General features: G+C 41.8%; 2 protein-coding genes across 2 annotated transcripts in view; both read right to left on the bottom strand.

Moving 5' to 3' along the window:
• Nucleotides 1-2,579: 2,579 nt before the first annotated feature.
• Nucleotides 2,580-8,643, bottom strand: LOC306937325 (uncharacterized protein). Its single transcript, XM_079521019.1, has 5 exons — nt 8,506-8,643; nt 7,198-7,296; nt 6,633-6,725; nt 5,580-5,747; nt 2,580-4,933 (listed from the first exon to the last, which is right to left on the bottom strand). The coding sequence occupies exons 2-5, from the start codon at nt 7,262-7,264 to the stop codon at nt 3,651-3,653; spliced, it is 1,611 nt and encodes a 536-aa protein (XP_079377145.1). The 5' UTR covers nt 7,265-7,296; nt 8,506-8,643; the 3' UTR covers nt 2,580-3,650.
• Nucleotides 8,644-11,707: 3,064 nt separating this feature from the next.
• Nucleotides 11,708-15,676, bottom strand: part of dytn (dystrotelin) — a gene marked incomplete at its 5' end in the record, with an annotated part of 9,986 nt that continues 6,017 nt past the window's right edge. Inside the window, 5 exons of the mRNA XM_079520859.1 lie at nt 11,708-12,107; nt 12,689-13,058; nt 13,486-13,746; nt 14,807-14,948; nt 15,177-15,229. Coding sequence (XP_079376985.1) covers nt 11,998-12,107; nt 12,689-13,058; nt 13,486-13,746; nt 14,807-14,948; nt 15,177-15,229 — 936 coding nt within the window. The 3' untranslated portion in view covers nt 11,708-11,997. The remainder of the gene's footprint in view (nt 12,108-12,688; nt 13,059-13,485; nt 13,747-14,806; nt 14,949-15,176; nt 15,230-15,676) is intronic.

The following is a 15,676-nucleotide window of genomic DNA, read 5'->3' as shown; positions in this document are numbered from 1 at the left end:
TATTGTGAGTGCTTTCTACTTTTGGTGTTTTAACTAGTAGGCCTACATTTTGATGCCAATACTTTTGTACTTTTACTCAAGACATCTCCTCTACCCACTGCAGGGTCAATAATAGCCTATTGCCAAAGTTCTGTCTGTGGTAGGCTATGGTCTGGCACTCTTAATACCATATTGGGTTTATGATCCGGTCGGGAGCGGATGATAACTTATGTCAAATTGTAGTCACTACTCACTGGTTTGTAGTCATCAGGCAGGAACCCCCAAACCGGAATCAATATTACCTAAAATTCCCTGTGATCAATTAGGCGTCATAATTTTAGGGCCTACCCAATAAAAGCCTTGATGTGGCGTATGAATCTGAAAAGTTTCGTCATGTACTTCTTGGAATAGTTTGTTTGGTATCCATTTTTATTCCAACTCGTAGTGACTGGCGAGACTAAAAACAAATTACACAGGACAAAGTGATGCAAAAAAAAAACTCAAACCAGAATAAAGAGTTTTATTTATTTTTGTATCATCCGGTCTAAACCATGCCTATTCCAAATAGTTACTTTATTGAAGGGTGTTTTAGACATTAACCAATGTTAAACTAAAACTATGACTAATGAAAAAGAAATATGCACAGCTTTTAATAACCACTTTGCTGCTGCGGGCCACTTATTTGACAACTTGCTCATGAGAAATGCCGCCTCTGCTGACAATTTGCACATAGGAAATACTGCTGCTGCCGCTGCCTCCTTTAGAGATAGCACTCCACTCCCTTAATTACAGAACCAATCTGCTATATTTTCAATTTGTCCATTTCATCTGGTATTATTCCCAGAGCCTGGAAAACGGCTCATGTGGTTCCCCTGCACAAAGGACAAGATAAAAATTACCCAAATAATTATCGTCCAATCTCCAAGTTATCATGCCTCTCTAAAATTCTTGAATCCCTTGTAAATAATCAACTTAAAGTGTTCTTAAAAAATAATTCCGTTTTGAGTCCTTACCAATCTGGTTTCCGGAAACATAGTACAGTAACTGCCACAACATTAGTCTTAAATGACATTGCCTTAGCATTGGATAATAAGCTATTTTGTGCTGCACTATTTGTAGACCTATCGAAAGCTTTCGATACCGTGGACCACACATTGCTTTTAGAAAGATTATATCATATTGGTTTTGATCCTATTGCCTGTACATGGTTTAAAAATTACCTCTCTGAGAGACATCAATGTGTTAAAGTTGGAACTGTAAAATCAGAGTTCCTCCATATATCTAAAGGAGTACCCCAAGGCTCGATTTTGGGTCCCATACTGTTTATTATATATATCAATAATACTGTAAATACATTACAGACCTGTAATATACATTTATATGCTGATGATACAATCTTATATTGTTTCTCAAATCTACTCATATGTTGCAACTTGCCTTTGATGTTTTCCAGAAATCCTTGCTGGACCTAAAATTGGTTTTAAATGCTGAAAAGACCAAACTTTTTTACTGTTTTTTACTAAGAGAAGAGCTTTAAATGAAAATGAGCCTCAGCTATACACCTCAAATGGCACCACCATTGAACGAGTACCTTATTATAAATACCTCGGGATCTGGCTGGACGAGAAACTTACTTTTAACACACACATTGAGATTTTAGCAAAGAAATTGCGAATGAAGCTTGGCTTTTTTTTACCGAAACAGATCCTGCTTTCCTTGGCCTACTAGAAAGAGACTAATTGAAGCACTTTTCATCTCCGCTTTGGACTACGGGGACATTATATACAGAAACGCATCAGCTACCACACTTAAAATCTTAGACCCAGTTTACCACTCTGCCCTCAGATTTATAACAGGCGACAGCTATAACACCCATCATTGCATACTGTACAATAAGGTTGGCTGGCCCTCCCTTGCGACAAGAAGAGACCAACACTGGTTTTTATTTATCTATAAAGCTCTAATTGGGAACTCACCTTCTTATTTAAACTCTCTTTTACAATGGAAAACTATTTCTTATCATACACGCTCTCAAGATTATTTGATGCTTGAGACCATACATACCTCCACTACTTCTGGAAAATCTGCTTTCAAGTGCGCTGCCCCACACTTGGAACACCCTACAAACTTCACTAAAGTACAGCTCTCTTCCTTCTCTATATCGCTTTCAACTTGATATATCAACGTTGGTAAATATCAACTGTACCTGTTTTTTATACTGGCTGTTCAGGGGCATTTTTATGTGCATGTTGTAAATAGTACTGTAGTAGCACTGTATTCCTCATCCTTGAAAATGTTTAGGATTAGTCACCAGAATCAAGATCCTAGGGTCTATAACCTGAATTGGTAAAATAACAGCAGGTGGTGGCCATTTTGGAAAATGTCAGCCAGGTCACTACAGGACAACTCTGCGATGGCCCCATGGTAGCCAAAATTGTTCCTTATGGCATGATTTAACTGTGTGCCAAATGTCATGCTTTTATCGTAAAGTGCACCATTTCCACGCGTAGAGGCTGGGCTAAGTGGGGTAATATATTCCAATATCTAACAGTTCCCCACATACTGTATTGTCTCATTTGTGTGAAATATAAGAGATTTTCCAATCATATTTATTTTATTTTTATACAATTACTCATTCATGATAACATAGGCACTAACCGCACCATTCTAGGTTCAACAGAATAGAAGTTAGGTGTAATTTGATGTACAATACATTGGTGGCCTTTTTTCCCCCATATCAGAATATTCAAAACATTAATATTTGAAATCCAGTTAATTCCTCACATAGTATTGATTTGATATAGCAAAATAAAACAAAGAACAGCAATTGTAAGAAAATTAAGACATTCCGATTTTGGCCATTTTATTTTACAATATATTTTTTTAATTTTAATTAGCCACTCAAACTAAAAATGTTCTGTAGGTCATTATCTACAATTTAGAAGTGAAAGTTAAACTTTTACATGAGTTGTAAATGACAGCGTGTCTAGGTACTTGTACTTGTACTGTACTCAAGTACCATTTTGATGTATTTTCACCCTTGTAAATGAAGTGGCACAAGACATGCTCCATTCCATGCAGGAGGACATGACTGACACCATCCTGGAAGCAGCAGTGGGGAGCCTCTTCTCCTGAGGTCCTCTGATTCAGCTCTTCTGGTTAGTCTTGGTCACCAAGGGTGAAAGGGTTTTGCCCTAAAGGCCCCTAGACTCTGAAGCATACTTTAACACAGATAATTTGTGTGCTACTAGATTTTTTAACGTTACACATGCTACTTGGAGAAATGCTAAGCAAGACTAAAGGCCCCTAGACTCTGAAGCATACTTATTTGATAAGTTGTGTGCTACTCGATTTTTTAACTTCACACATGCTACTTGGAGAAATGCTAAGCGTCGAGCCCTGTATATCCCAAGAAAAGAAAAGGGGTCTTTTACTTTGAAGACCCCAAAATCACCTATAGCTAATGTGATGATCGTAACTTTAGTAATGATACTAAAAGATTTAGTAATGAGCCCCTAACATCAACGTTCTGTTCCATCACCTCAATGGCGGGCAATCATTTCAGTGACAGACGATAGCGGAAGCGAGCAATGCCTAGTGACTGGTAAATTACTACTCGGTAGATATTAGCAACTATTCTGAATCAATAAAAAAACCCAAATTAGGATTCATCACGTCAATGGCAGCCGATTAGTCACTTGAGCAAAGCTTTTCTCACATTGGTCAGAGCTGTTAAGACCTGTTAAGACTTCTTCAATATGGCTGCACTGATGACGCTTTAAACTTGATGGTTGAGAGAAACTCTTCCCACATGGTTTGCAGTAGAAAGGCTTCTCTCCAGTATGTTTGCGCCGATGCGTCTTTAAACTTATTAACTGACAAAACCTTTCCCCACATTGTTCACAGCAGTAAGGCTTCTCTCCCGTATGGAGGCGCTCATGAATCCTTAAAGTGTTTGCATGACGGAAACTGTTTCCACATTGTTCACAGAAGTAAGGCTTCAATCCAGTATGTAATTTCTGGTGTGTCGTAAGATGCTGCACTTGGGTGAAGCATTTCTCACATTGGTCACAACTGTAAGGCCTTTCTCCAGAATGCATTCTCTGGTGTACCTTAAGATGCGTACTTTGTTTGAAGCATTTCCCACATTGGTCACAGCTGTAAGGTTTTTCTCCAGTGTGATTTCTCTGGTGTGTCACAAGAGCAGACCGTGTTCTGAAGCTCTTCTCACATTGGACACAGCTGTAAGGCTTCTCTTCACTATGGATGCGCTGATGATACTGGAAAGTTAGTGCATGACGGAAACTGCTCCCACACTGTTCACAGTAGAAAGACTTCTCTGTATGGATAAGGTGATGACTTTTTAATTTTTGTAACGCACTAAACCTCTTCCCACATTGGTCACAGCTGTAAGGCTTTTCTCCAGTGTGATTTCTCTGGTGTATCACAAGTGTATAATTTGTGATGAAGCTCTTCCCACACTGTTCACAGAAGAAAGGCTTCCCTTCAGTATGGATGCGCTGATGATACTTGAAACTTGATGGATGAGAGAAACTCTTCCCACACTGTTCACAGGAGAAAGGCTTCCCTTCAGAATGGATAAGCTGATGACTTTTTAAGGTTCGTAACACACTAAACCTCTTCCCACATTGGTCACAGCTGTAAGGCTTCTCTCCTGTATGGATGCACATATGCATTTTAAATTTCGATGACTCACTAAATGTCTCCCCACATTGTTCACAGCAGTAAGTCTTCTCTCGATAATGTATTTTCTGGTGTCTCTTAAGATACCGCCGTTGGGTGAAGCGTTTCCCACATTGGCCACAGCAGTAAGGCTTTTCTCTAGTGTGAATTCTCTGGTGCATCTTAAGACTAGGTTTTGTGGTGAAGCTTTTCCCACACTCTTCACAGCAGATATGTTCTTGTTTCACTGGGCGCAGGACAGAGCAAGTATCTGAGATAGAAAGAAATGACAGATTACCAATTATAAATGCAAAATAGCATTTATAACAACTGAAGTTCTGGGTTTCCACCTCTTATTTATCATCCAATTCATTGTATTATGTGTGAAGGGTTTATACAAAAAATATAAAAGTGGAAAATTATTTTCAGGATAATTATTTGTTTCATTATTCAGCATACACAAGGCTGTTCATCCATATGATCCAAAAACTAGATTTAGCAGCCTTCCATGTTTTACGACCTAGAGAGAACAAGATTCATCCCCAATTCAACTTGCCTCCTCTGTAACAATCTTACGCACAAGACAAAAGACAGAGAGAGGGTTCTTCTATGGCTACATTCTTACGTGATTGCTCTGATTATTTGATGTGTGAACAGTAGCCCTTATGCTGTTATTTGGCCTTTCTGGCACTGGTATATGGTTAAAGAAATACATTTTATTTGATAAAGAATTGCATCTATATATGAAAATAAATTGAGCACTGCTTATTTGAATAGCCTACCTTCAGCTGTGTTCATCAGCTGACGCTAACATCAATCAATCGTCAAATGTCCGCAGACACTCAGTGAAAAGGGTCCACAATAATTTTCTGTATAGCAGTATGTGATGTTTTGTGATTCATTCATTTTTGACATACCTATTCTGTATAACTTGATCACTGGGACCAGCATGGGATCACATTGATGCTTTTCTCCAGTGTGGATTTTCTGGTGTGCCCTAAGATGAGACACTTGGGTGAAGTTTCTTCCGCACTGGTCACAGCAGAGATGTATTGGTTTCACAGAGGACAGGGCAGAACAGGTATCTGAGAAAGAAAACAATGATGAATGTATAGGTCAAATGAAATAGCATTCATATACAGTAGTATCTATATAGTTATTTGCAACAAAAGATCAGGGTCTCCGCCTCTTAAGCTGTGTGTGAGCTGTGAAGGCTTAGTTTACACCTTAAAAGTGCCATATTATTTTCAAGCTGCAGGCTGTTGTTTAGTTCCTCATTCCATTCACGCAAAACAGTGACTCGGACGCGGACTCATACCCATAGTGTGAACTAAGGCTGCCCCCGAACCTTCATAGGTTCGGACAATCGCTCGTTACGTTGGCACTCGAACCTCAATGAATGGGCTCAAACCTTTTTTTTCTGTTCCGTTCGAGCACAGAATGTCCGTTTGTACACAAAATGTCTGTGACGTCATGTTGTTGACATCATCAGAAGTCATCATTGTGATGAAACCACTATTAGATATGTCAGTATATGGTTGAACTTGAATATAATTAATAGAAGAGATTTTTCCAATTGATTCCGTTACTATTGCGTGTGCAAAATAACATACTAAGATTTCACGAAAAACAAACTAGAAATAAAGGCATCGTTTTCAAGATGACCGGGAGTTTAAAATGCCTATGGTTTCATTGCAAACCGACCACTATGGGGCGAGCCAAATTAGTTTGCGATGGTTTTCGAAAACCTTATGCCCATACCTAACACCATGCCAAAATTCAAAAACGTGTCACCAAAAGACAAATCATTACAACTTAGCCCCCAGCTAAACAACATGAGCTAATGCTAACATAAGCCGTTTCTTACAGCCGGGGAAACATTCGCGAATTAGTACTAATATGGCCAATTCCTCTTGGCAAGGCTTACCTAGCCTTCATGGCAGGAAAAAGAGTTAAAATACCATTTTTACCTGAGGCAGGGAATCCCAGGAAATCCTCCTCATCACTTTCCTCTTCAAACATGTGGAGGATATGTTGGTGCAGTTCTCTGTCCATGGCTTCACCTGGACCACATTGAAAACAAAACATCATGGAACGTGTCACACGATGTGTCCCACATGGAGCCAAACACATAACCCTGCTAGTGAGACATTCATACCACCGTGGCACACTACTATACATGGAATCTGTTCATATTTTAACGCTCCAATTCTCTTTGGTATTACAGAGATCTTATGATCTTAGTGGCAGTGCAGTCACAGGAGGGCTCTGGCCTGGTTGCCACAACAAATGGGCACGATTAGATGACGAAGGGCAGTTTCCTACTGCACCAGTTTTGAGTAAAGTCGGTTTTGTGTCAGATATTATTTTTCAATACCATTACCTGACATCAGTGGCACTACATATATTATCATTATTGTGAAATTTCTGTTATAATAATCCTACAGTGAAAAGTTGAAAATGCAACAGCCCTACAACTGGAAGGAAGGCAGGCAGGGAGTGCATAAGAACCGAACGAAACAGAATGAAACTTACTGACGTCCTTGCAGTCTTCAGGTTCATGTTTAATAGAAACAGTCCTGGCTGGAGCTGGAGGACTCATCTTCACCTGCAGGCTGGACTGTAGAGACTGGTCTGAAATGAAGGAATAGAATAAGGACTTTGATGGACCTTTTTCTTTGATTTGATATCACAGATCTCTTACATTTGGACCTTCCTGGTTGTCCTACGAACTGTGGCGATTAGTGGAGCATCGTCCACTAAATAGGTTTCTATTTTCTATTCAGTTCAGTCATGTGCTGCTTCTTTTCACCAGACAGGGGGGGTTTCCCCGGTTGTACATAGCGCGTGGAAGGAACACGTTATTCCAACCAGTTCCTTTCCCCTCCATCAGGCTGGCCAGGGGCAGGCCGGTTCTCTGGAGTGTGCACTCCAGAAAACAGAGATGGGAGGGACATACTTTTTTACAGTTCAGATGCCTGCTGCTGCCTAGACTTGCAACTCCTGTTTTTTTAATGAATATATATTTGTATGTACAGGAGTCCCCTTCTTTGTTCTATCAATAAATAAAACTATACAAGAAAATGGAGAAATAAGGGGTGCACATGTCATGGGCCTAAATCTACTCGTGCTCATTCAACAGGTTGCCATTTGTGGTTTAATACTGCCATCTAGTGGGCACAATGTTTTGTAGAGTTTACCCTCAAAAATGGATTAAGTGGTAGCACTAAAAAATATATGGTTTTAAATGACAAATAACATTCGAAATGGACATGTTAATTTTGGGTATGGCATTAACTGCATTCACACTAGCACAGGGGTATTCAACAGGGGATCCGGGACCCCTCAGATACTGGAGGGGGACCAGTAATGTTTGTGAGATAGGGACTTTACTTTTAGATTAACCACTTGAACCCGTGCATCCTAACCTGACTCCGCCAGATGGGGCAGCAGAGAGTACACTGGTCGAACCCAGTGTACTCTCTGCTGCCCCATCTGGCGGAGTCAGGTTACGTGCATCCCTACACTGGGCGAACATTAGCTGAAAATAGCTGATCTACAAGCTCACTCACGGAGAGCTTTGTTGCTCCGAGCCTGCTGAAGCCTTCAATAGAACAGCCACAGCAGCTAGCGGCTAGCGAACATTAGCATGTGGGTGAAACACAACACAACACATAATAGCTCTGGTCCAACTGGTATATTAAGAATTACTGTCTCGCGGTCCATAATTAGGACGTGACGTCCTCCGGACCTACGCTGGTCAGAGCTAATTATGGCCTAAAATCGGCATACTGCAATACACACAACAGTGAAATATTCATGAGTTATAATATTGCAACTTACTGAGTCTTCACGACCGTGAAACCGCAGCGGACCATAGAGCTATATCGGAAGCTCTCTGATCGGCGGCAGCAACCATAGATATATGAGTTTATATATATCTATGGCAGCAACTATAAACAGTAGGACCTCAACATTAAGTCAAGCCATTAAGTGCCTGACTGAAACACTGAGCTGCCCAAAAAGTGCCTGAACAGAACAAACTCAGAACAAAAGGAATTTATAACCCTCAAGTGTATTATATAAATATGATATAATAGCGTTGTTTATTTACATCTCCTTTAATAGCTTGAGCAAATTTATTTAAGTAAATGTACTTAAGTACTGTACATAAGTACAGAATTTATTCTGACTTGAGTACAAAATGTGTACTTAAGAACAGATTTACTTAAGTAAATGTCCACCTCTGATAGCCATGTAATGAAACACGACTGTCATAATCACAGTGGTGGAAAGTAACTAAGTATGTACTTGAGTACAATTTTGACTCTTTGAGTTGAGGTATTTGCACTGGGGACTGCCCATAACTCTGAGTTAGGCTAGAGTTCATCTTCAGCCATTCATTTCGACCATTTGAAAATAGCCGATCTACAAGCTCACAATGTGTTGTGATGCGATGCACTGTGGGGTTGTAGTAGATCTGCTATTTTCTTAAAAATATATTTTTAAATGAGACATTCTGCATAGTGAGTGCTTTCTACTTTTGGTATTTTAACTAGAAGGCCTACATTTTGATGCCAATACTTTTGCACTTTCACTCAAGATATCTCCTCTACCCACTGCAGGGTCAATAATAGCCTATTGCCAAAGTTCTGTCTGTGGTAGGCTATGGTCTGGCACTCTTAATACCATATTGGGTTTATGATCTGGTCGGGAGCGGATGATAACTTATGTCAAATTGTAGTCACTGGTTTGTAGTCATCAGGCAGGAACCCCCAAACCGGAATCAATATTACCTAAAATTCCCTGTGATCAATTAGGCGTCATCATTTTAGGGCCTACCCAATAAAAGCCTTGATGTGGCGTATGAATCTGAAAAGTTTCGTCACGTACTTCTTGGAATAGTTTGTTTGGTATATCCATTTTTTATTGCAACTCGTAGTGACTGGCGAGACTAAAAACAAAGTGATGCAAAAAAGAAAGAAGAAAAAAAACCCGGAATAAACGGAATAAATAGTTTATTTTTATTTTTATCATCCGGTCTAAACCACACCTATAGACCGGATCACACGGGCGATGAGTAACACAATACCATGTCTGGTGTTAATAACCTAGTAGTATACCATAGTTACAGTAGGCTACTTACTTTGTAGACAAGACCCATGCAGGGATCATAGCTTGGTCACCTCCCTTTTTTTTTTACCCTCTGGTGTCTTCAACATTCTTCAGGCCAATTAAGGACCCCCTAGCTGAGATAGAGATGAAGCAGGGACCTAGCCTGGTTAATAAACCAGACCGAATCAGCCGTTGGCAAAAAAAAGTTGCCTACCAGCGGATTACGGTCTGGCGAGGCTCAGTAGCACGCCTCTTTCCTACAGCAGAGAACAGGTCGGACCAATCGGGACACGGTATGCAATATAGGCGGGCTTTGGTACAGTGACGTTCAATGCTTGAGACCTTTGACTGACAGTAGCTCTGACCAATTGCGTCAAAGAGAAAATGTTCCCCGGGAAATGAAATCCAAGTGGAGCCAGCCCAGACTGATATACCGCGACAGTGTTGTGTGATATTAGTCTGGCTTATTAGCCAGGCTAGCAGGGACCACCCTAGCCTGAGCTAATGTGTTAGGTTTCTGGTCTAGAGAGGCGGGTCGCGGCAGAGATTTGCGCACGCCCTGATTGGATCTCACTGATATGTCAGTCACCCCCGGCCCCTCCTCTCCCCCCCTAGTGCAGCGCTAGAGTATAGTAAGAGAGTGGTGACACGCTTTGATCTCGCCGCAAAGCGGGTGCCAATGTGCTATAGTTCGAAACATTGCTCCTATGGCTGGAACTATTCCATTGAGAATAGAATGAGCACTTCCGCATTCCGTTGTTACAATGCGAGTCAACGGTAGTGTCATTACTCTCTTACTACATTAGTTTCAAGTTCAAGTTTATTGGTCATTTAAAATAAACATATGCAATACAACTTATACAATGTATTCGGTTTTTTGTTGACCAAAAGGGAGTGGCAGAAGTGACAGAAGCCTCAGCGTATAATGCCTGCCCTTCTAATATTCAAATAGCTATAAGGTATATGAAAATACATTACTCATTACTCTGTGCAGTGCTACGTCATTTGGAGCGATGCCCACCCGGAAGGGTTGACTCCCACTTTTAGACCAGAGCAGCCAATGCGTTCCTCCAGGCTTTTATTTTTTGCGCCGACGCAAAAGAAAGCCTGGTACCAAGGCTAGGACCAACCCTACATATTGTATTCATGTTAAATGTGTGTTTCCAGACATTTAACCAAACTTGACTCACAGCGCAAGGCGTTGTGTGCTCGTAGATCTGCTATTTTTGGCTAATGTTCAGAATAGGGATGCTAGGGTTCAAGTGGTTAGTGTATGACACACACATTTGGTGGCCCTACTGTGGTAACTTAACCTGACTCCGCCAGATGGGGCAGCAGAGAGTACACTGGGTTCCCCCCTCCTGCTCCAGTTCCCCCCTCACCAAACTTATGTTATTAGTTTGGTGAACGAGGCCCAGTGTAACCAGGTGTCAGAATCAGAAACACCATGGCAACACAAAGTTCATCTGATTGACCATAACAAACGTGCATTCAAATATGAAATGTTCCAACATCAACTTCATTATGAAATTATCCCGAAGAATAAATTGCCATGTAAACATCATTGATTTCAGGTAAAACCCCAATAAGGTTATAGTTTGAATAAACAATCACATTAAGACAAGGTGTATTCCAAATATAGTTATTTTATTGAAGGGTGTTTTAGACAAAAAAACAACTACTGTCAGTGTCAAACAGTCACATGTAGGGTTGCAGCAGTAAATCAAACAATTTGATTTAATCGATTATAATGAAAAAAAATTGATAATCATCCTCCATTCTGGTCATGTCATTAGAGGCAAAAGTTGCTGTCAGGCAGAAACCTCATATCTCCATATTTTAACTTTGAATGGTTGTTTTGCAGTGGTGTAAAGTAAGTACATTTACTCAACTGTATTTTCACCCTTATCAATGAAGTGGCACAAGACATGCTCCATTCCATGCAGGAGGACATGACTGCAGGCGACATCCTGGAAGCAGCAGTGGGAGCTGTCCGGCCCGGGCCCTCGTGTATATCCAACACTACATCCAGGACCCGAGAGATGGCGCTGAAAGAGAAGACCAACCACGGCGGCAATGGACCCTGCTGCTGAACCACTTACGAACCACACATGCTTCAAATGAATCAAAGCATGTGTGAGTGCGCATGTGTGCGCGTGTGCGTGTGTGTGTGTGTGTGTGTGTGTGTGTGTGTGTGTGTGTGCGTGTGCTAGTAGTCAGTCAGTGTGTTTGTGCATAGTGTGTGTGAGAGCTCAGTACTCCCACTAGGTGGTGTATGGAGTCCCCTATGTGTTCTGCAGCCATCAGGAGGTCAGTCTGTGACCTGGAGGCTGGAGTGGAGACACAACACATGTAAGACCTTCATCACCATCATCATCATCATCATCATCATCATCATCATCATCAGCTGCTCTACACTGGCTGCCAGTCACTTTTAGAATAGGCTCTATGGCATAGAGCAGTTTGACATCACTGCTCTATGCAATTTTGGAAAGAACTTGGGCCCCTTCCCTATACTTCCTTGTTCCTTCACAGGCGTTACGAATGATAAGGCTCTGTTTCATTCTGTCAAACAATCAGGGTGCTGCTATTGTGCATGTTGGCTCACTCACTGGAAACACTCTGCTGCTACACCATGAGGGTCTCGAAGTGTCCTTGAGTGGGTTCCAAATGGCCCTGTACGGGTGTGTAATCAAATGGACCCTTCTATTTGGTTCCATTTATACACTCTCAGATTTACGGGAGTACTTCAAATCAAAAAGTTTTACTGTACACTAAATGGAACAGAGTCTTAATTAGTATAATAATAATACCACACTGCTAAATAATAATAATAACACCTTTGAAGGAAGTAGGGAAGGGGCCCAAGTATCATCGTCAGATAGAGGAAAACTTGTATCTCCATATTCACCTGTCTGTGTGTCTTTCTGCAGAGACAGAGCAGCTTTCAGAGATGATACCAGCTCCCACAGCTGTTGGTCTGCCTCTGCTGGACTACAAGTCCCACAATCCTCTTCTTCACAGAAGTACTCCTCCCCCATTGGACTGATGAGATGCTTCTTAGTCCTCAGCCCCTCCTCTACGGATAAACAGCGTGCTGCCATTGGAAGGCAGAGATGTCTGTCACCAACAGGCCCCTCCTCTTCGGACTGGCAGGGCTGTAAAGACGTCCTCTCCCGTGGGATTGTGGGAGAGTGAGTTTCTGTGTCTGATCCAAACTCACTCCCGCTTTGTCCTTCCTCTTCCTCTGCCTCCTGCTCATCTGGCTTTGTGTCTTCTTCCTGCTCCAGGATTATTACACTGTAGTTAATCAGAACTAACAAAATACCAAAAACTACAGTGTCACATAAAGTAGCAAAAATAGCAGATCTAGCTCAAAACGTGTCACAAAGTGAAGACTTAAAGTCTTTTTAAAAAATGATAACTAACTGAAACTGTATTGCGTGCTTACAAAACTAACAAAAATAAACAATATATTTTTAGTCAATTAAAATCAGCATGTTATTTTCCTGACCTTGTTAAATCTTGTCCAACTAATCCGTATTACAATAAAAAACTAAAACTAATAAAAAATGTTTCTAAAACTTAGCCCTTTCATGAAATACAAACTAAACTAAATTGGCTAACGCACTTTAAGAACTATAATCAAAACTAAACTGAAATTGAAAACAAAAAGTAAGAAAAGAAAAAAAGTAGAACAATAATAACCCCGTGCCGCTCCTCCTCTGCTTCTGCCTCGTCCTTCAGGAAGGCCAGTTCACTGTCCTCCTCTTCCTCCTCCTCCCTCAGTCGCTCTCTGTACTCCTCCTCCCTCCTCTTCGTCTCCTCCTCCGCCTCCTGCTCCCCAGAGGGCCGTGTGGAGGAGGCGTTCTCCTCTCCAGAGAGGTGTGTGGTGGTGGTGTTCTCCTCCTCTCCAGGGTGCTGGTGTTGTGTCGTCATGTTTTCATCTGTTTCTGTCCTGCTGAGAGTCTGAGAGACATCACATGACCTTCAGATTTACAGATTTACATGAGATGGACAATAGAGGGTATGCGCATGCTTAAAGTGAATGGCACATCGAGTGGCAAATCGAGTGGCAAAGCAACATGCAAAGTGAGTTTAACATTGTTTAATGCAATCAAATAGGACTTTTCTGATTGTACGAATGGGCTGTCAAGGCCATAAAGTAGTTTTTTTCCCTCTATTGACTACTAGTCATGCTTGAAACCCACCAGGTGTGCAAGAATAAGACGTTTAGGACCACGTGGTTAGGGTCAACTAAAACATGCACATGTCAGAAACTTTGTTCCTAACTATCAATAGCTGGGGATCCACTGGAACCTGCTTAGGGGCTCCTGGGGGTCCTGAGAGCCCAGCTGAATTATTTGTGACAGAAATTAGATCAAATTCAAACAATAAACAAGACGAAAGAGTCTAAGCCTATAGCAACCTTTAGACCAGGTGGTTCTACCGCTTTCCCTTATTTCTGAAAGTACCTTTCTTAGAAAAATGTGAAAAATGCTAAGAAAATGTTGACCCTAACCTTAAGGTAAGTGGGGAACATAGAACCCAGGGAAAATAGGGAGGTATATTAGCTCACAGTTTCATTCAATGTAACGTGGTTCTACACACTACACACAAGACTATGGAGGTGTTGTTACAGTGTCAATTGGGGTCTTTTTGGTCAAATTTCATATTAAACGGGATCTGTTGAAATTAAAACGTGGATAATCCCTGCCCCCTAAAGGCAGTACTGCTCATTACACCCAGCAGTACTCCCAGCTGGTACTAGAGGAAAGGTCATGAGGTCACACAAATAGTGACCTTCCAGGAAGCCATGTGTGTGCATGCACACGTGTGTGTGTGTGTGTGTGTGTGTGTGTGTGTGTGTGTGTGTGTGTGTGTGTGTGTGTGTGTGTGTGTGTGTGTGTGTGTGTGTGTGTGTGTGTGTGTGTGTGTGTGTGTGTGTGTGTGTGTGTGTTTGTGTGTGTGTGTGTGTGTGTGTGTGTGTGTGTGTGTGTGTGTGTGTGTGTGTGTGTGTGTGGTGTACCCGTGTGATCAAGCTCTGCAGTTGGAGGTTGTGTCGTCTCAGCGTTTCCATGGTGACCTCCATCTCAGAACACCTGTCCTCCAGAATTCCCTGTTCTGATTGGACGGTCACTCGCCACACCTTCAGCTCCTCCTCTAACAGCCTGGACGCATGCACACACACACAGTCCCAAAAAATCCTTTACTTTTTAAAGATGTGTTCTGTTTAATGATGCATTCTATGCATGTGATTACCTTACTTATTGTAAGGTAATCACGCACGCACGCACGCACGCACGCACGCACGCACGCACGCACGCACGCACGCACGCACGCACGCACGCACACACACACACACACACACACACACACACACACACACACACACTCACCATCTGTCTCTCTGTAGGTGTCTGACATCTTTCAGTAAAGCTGAGTCTCTCTTCTGGAAGCACAAATAAAACATACCGTAGTTACCATGGTGATACATTAACAGGAGGAAAACATTTTTTACTTTATTTTTTTTAGCAAGGTTGTACTGGTCTGCTCCCCCAGTACAACAAAACTGTGGTTGTACTGGTCAACTCCAGTGACCTGCAGCAAAGATTGTGGTTGTACTGGTCAGCTAGCTCCCAGTACAACAGTATAGAAGAATGTGGTTTTACTGGTCAGCTCCCAGTACAACAGTATAGAATAATGTGGTTTTACTGGTCAGCTCCCAGTACAATGTATAACTCTATAAATGGATAACGTGGTTAAAATCCTCACCTCTTTGACACTGTCAGTCTGCTGAGATCTACACTGGAGGCTGGGAGGAGACGCTCCGCTGGGGGGAGGGGGAGGAGGCGGTGGGGGAGAGGAGGAGGAGGAGGGTGGGGTATCAGGAGGAGGA

The sequence above is a fragment of the Electrona antarctica genome (genome assembly GCF_951216825.1).
Source record: "Electrona antarctica genome assembly, chromosome: 14".
Taxonomy (NCBI): domain Eukaryota; kingdom Metazoa; phylum Chordata; class Actinopteri; order Myctophiformes; family Myctophidae; genus Electrona; species Electrona antarctica.
This window is presented reverse-complemented; position numbering and strand designations above follow the sequence as displayed.

Coding starts and splice junctions, on each gene's coding strand:
- LOC306937325 (XM_079521019.1), bottom strand. CDS start 7,264: ATGAGTCCTCCAGCTCCAGCCAGGACTGTTTCTATTAAACATGAACCT. Junction 5,748..6,632: donor CCTGGGATTCCCTGCCTCAG/GTAAAAATGGTA, acceptor TTTCTTTCTCAG/ATACCTGTTCTGCCCTGTCC. Junction 4,934..5,579: donor GATCAAGTTATACAGAATAG/GTATGTCAAAAA, acceptor TTTCTATCTCAG/ATACTTGCTCTGTCCTGCGC.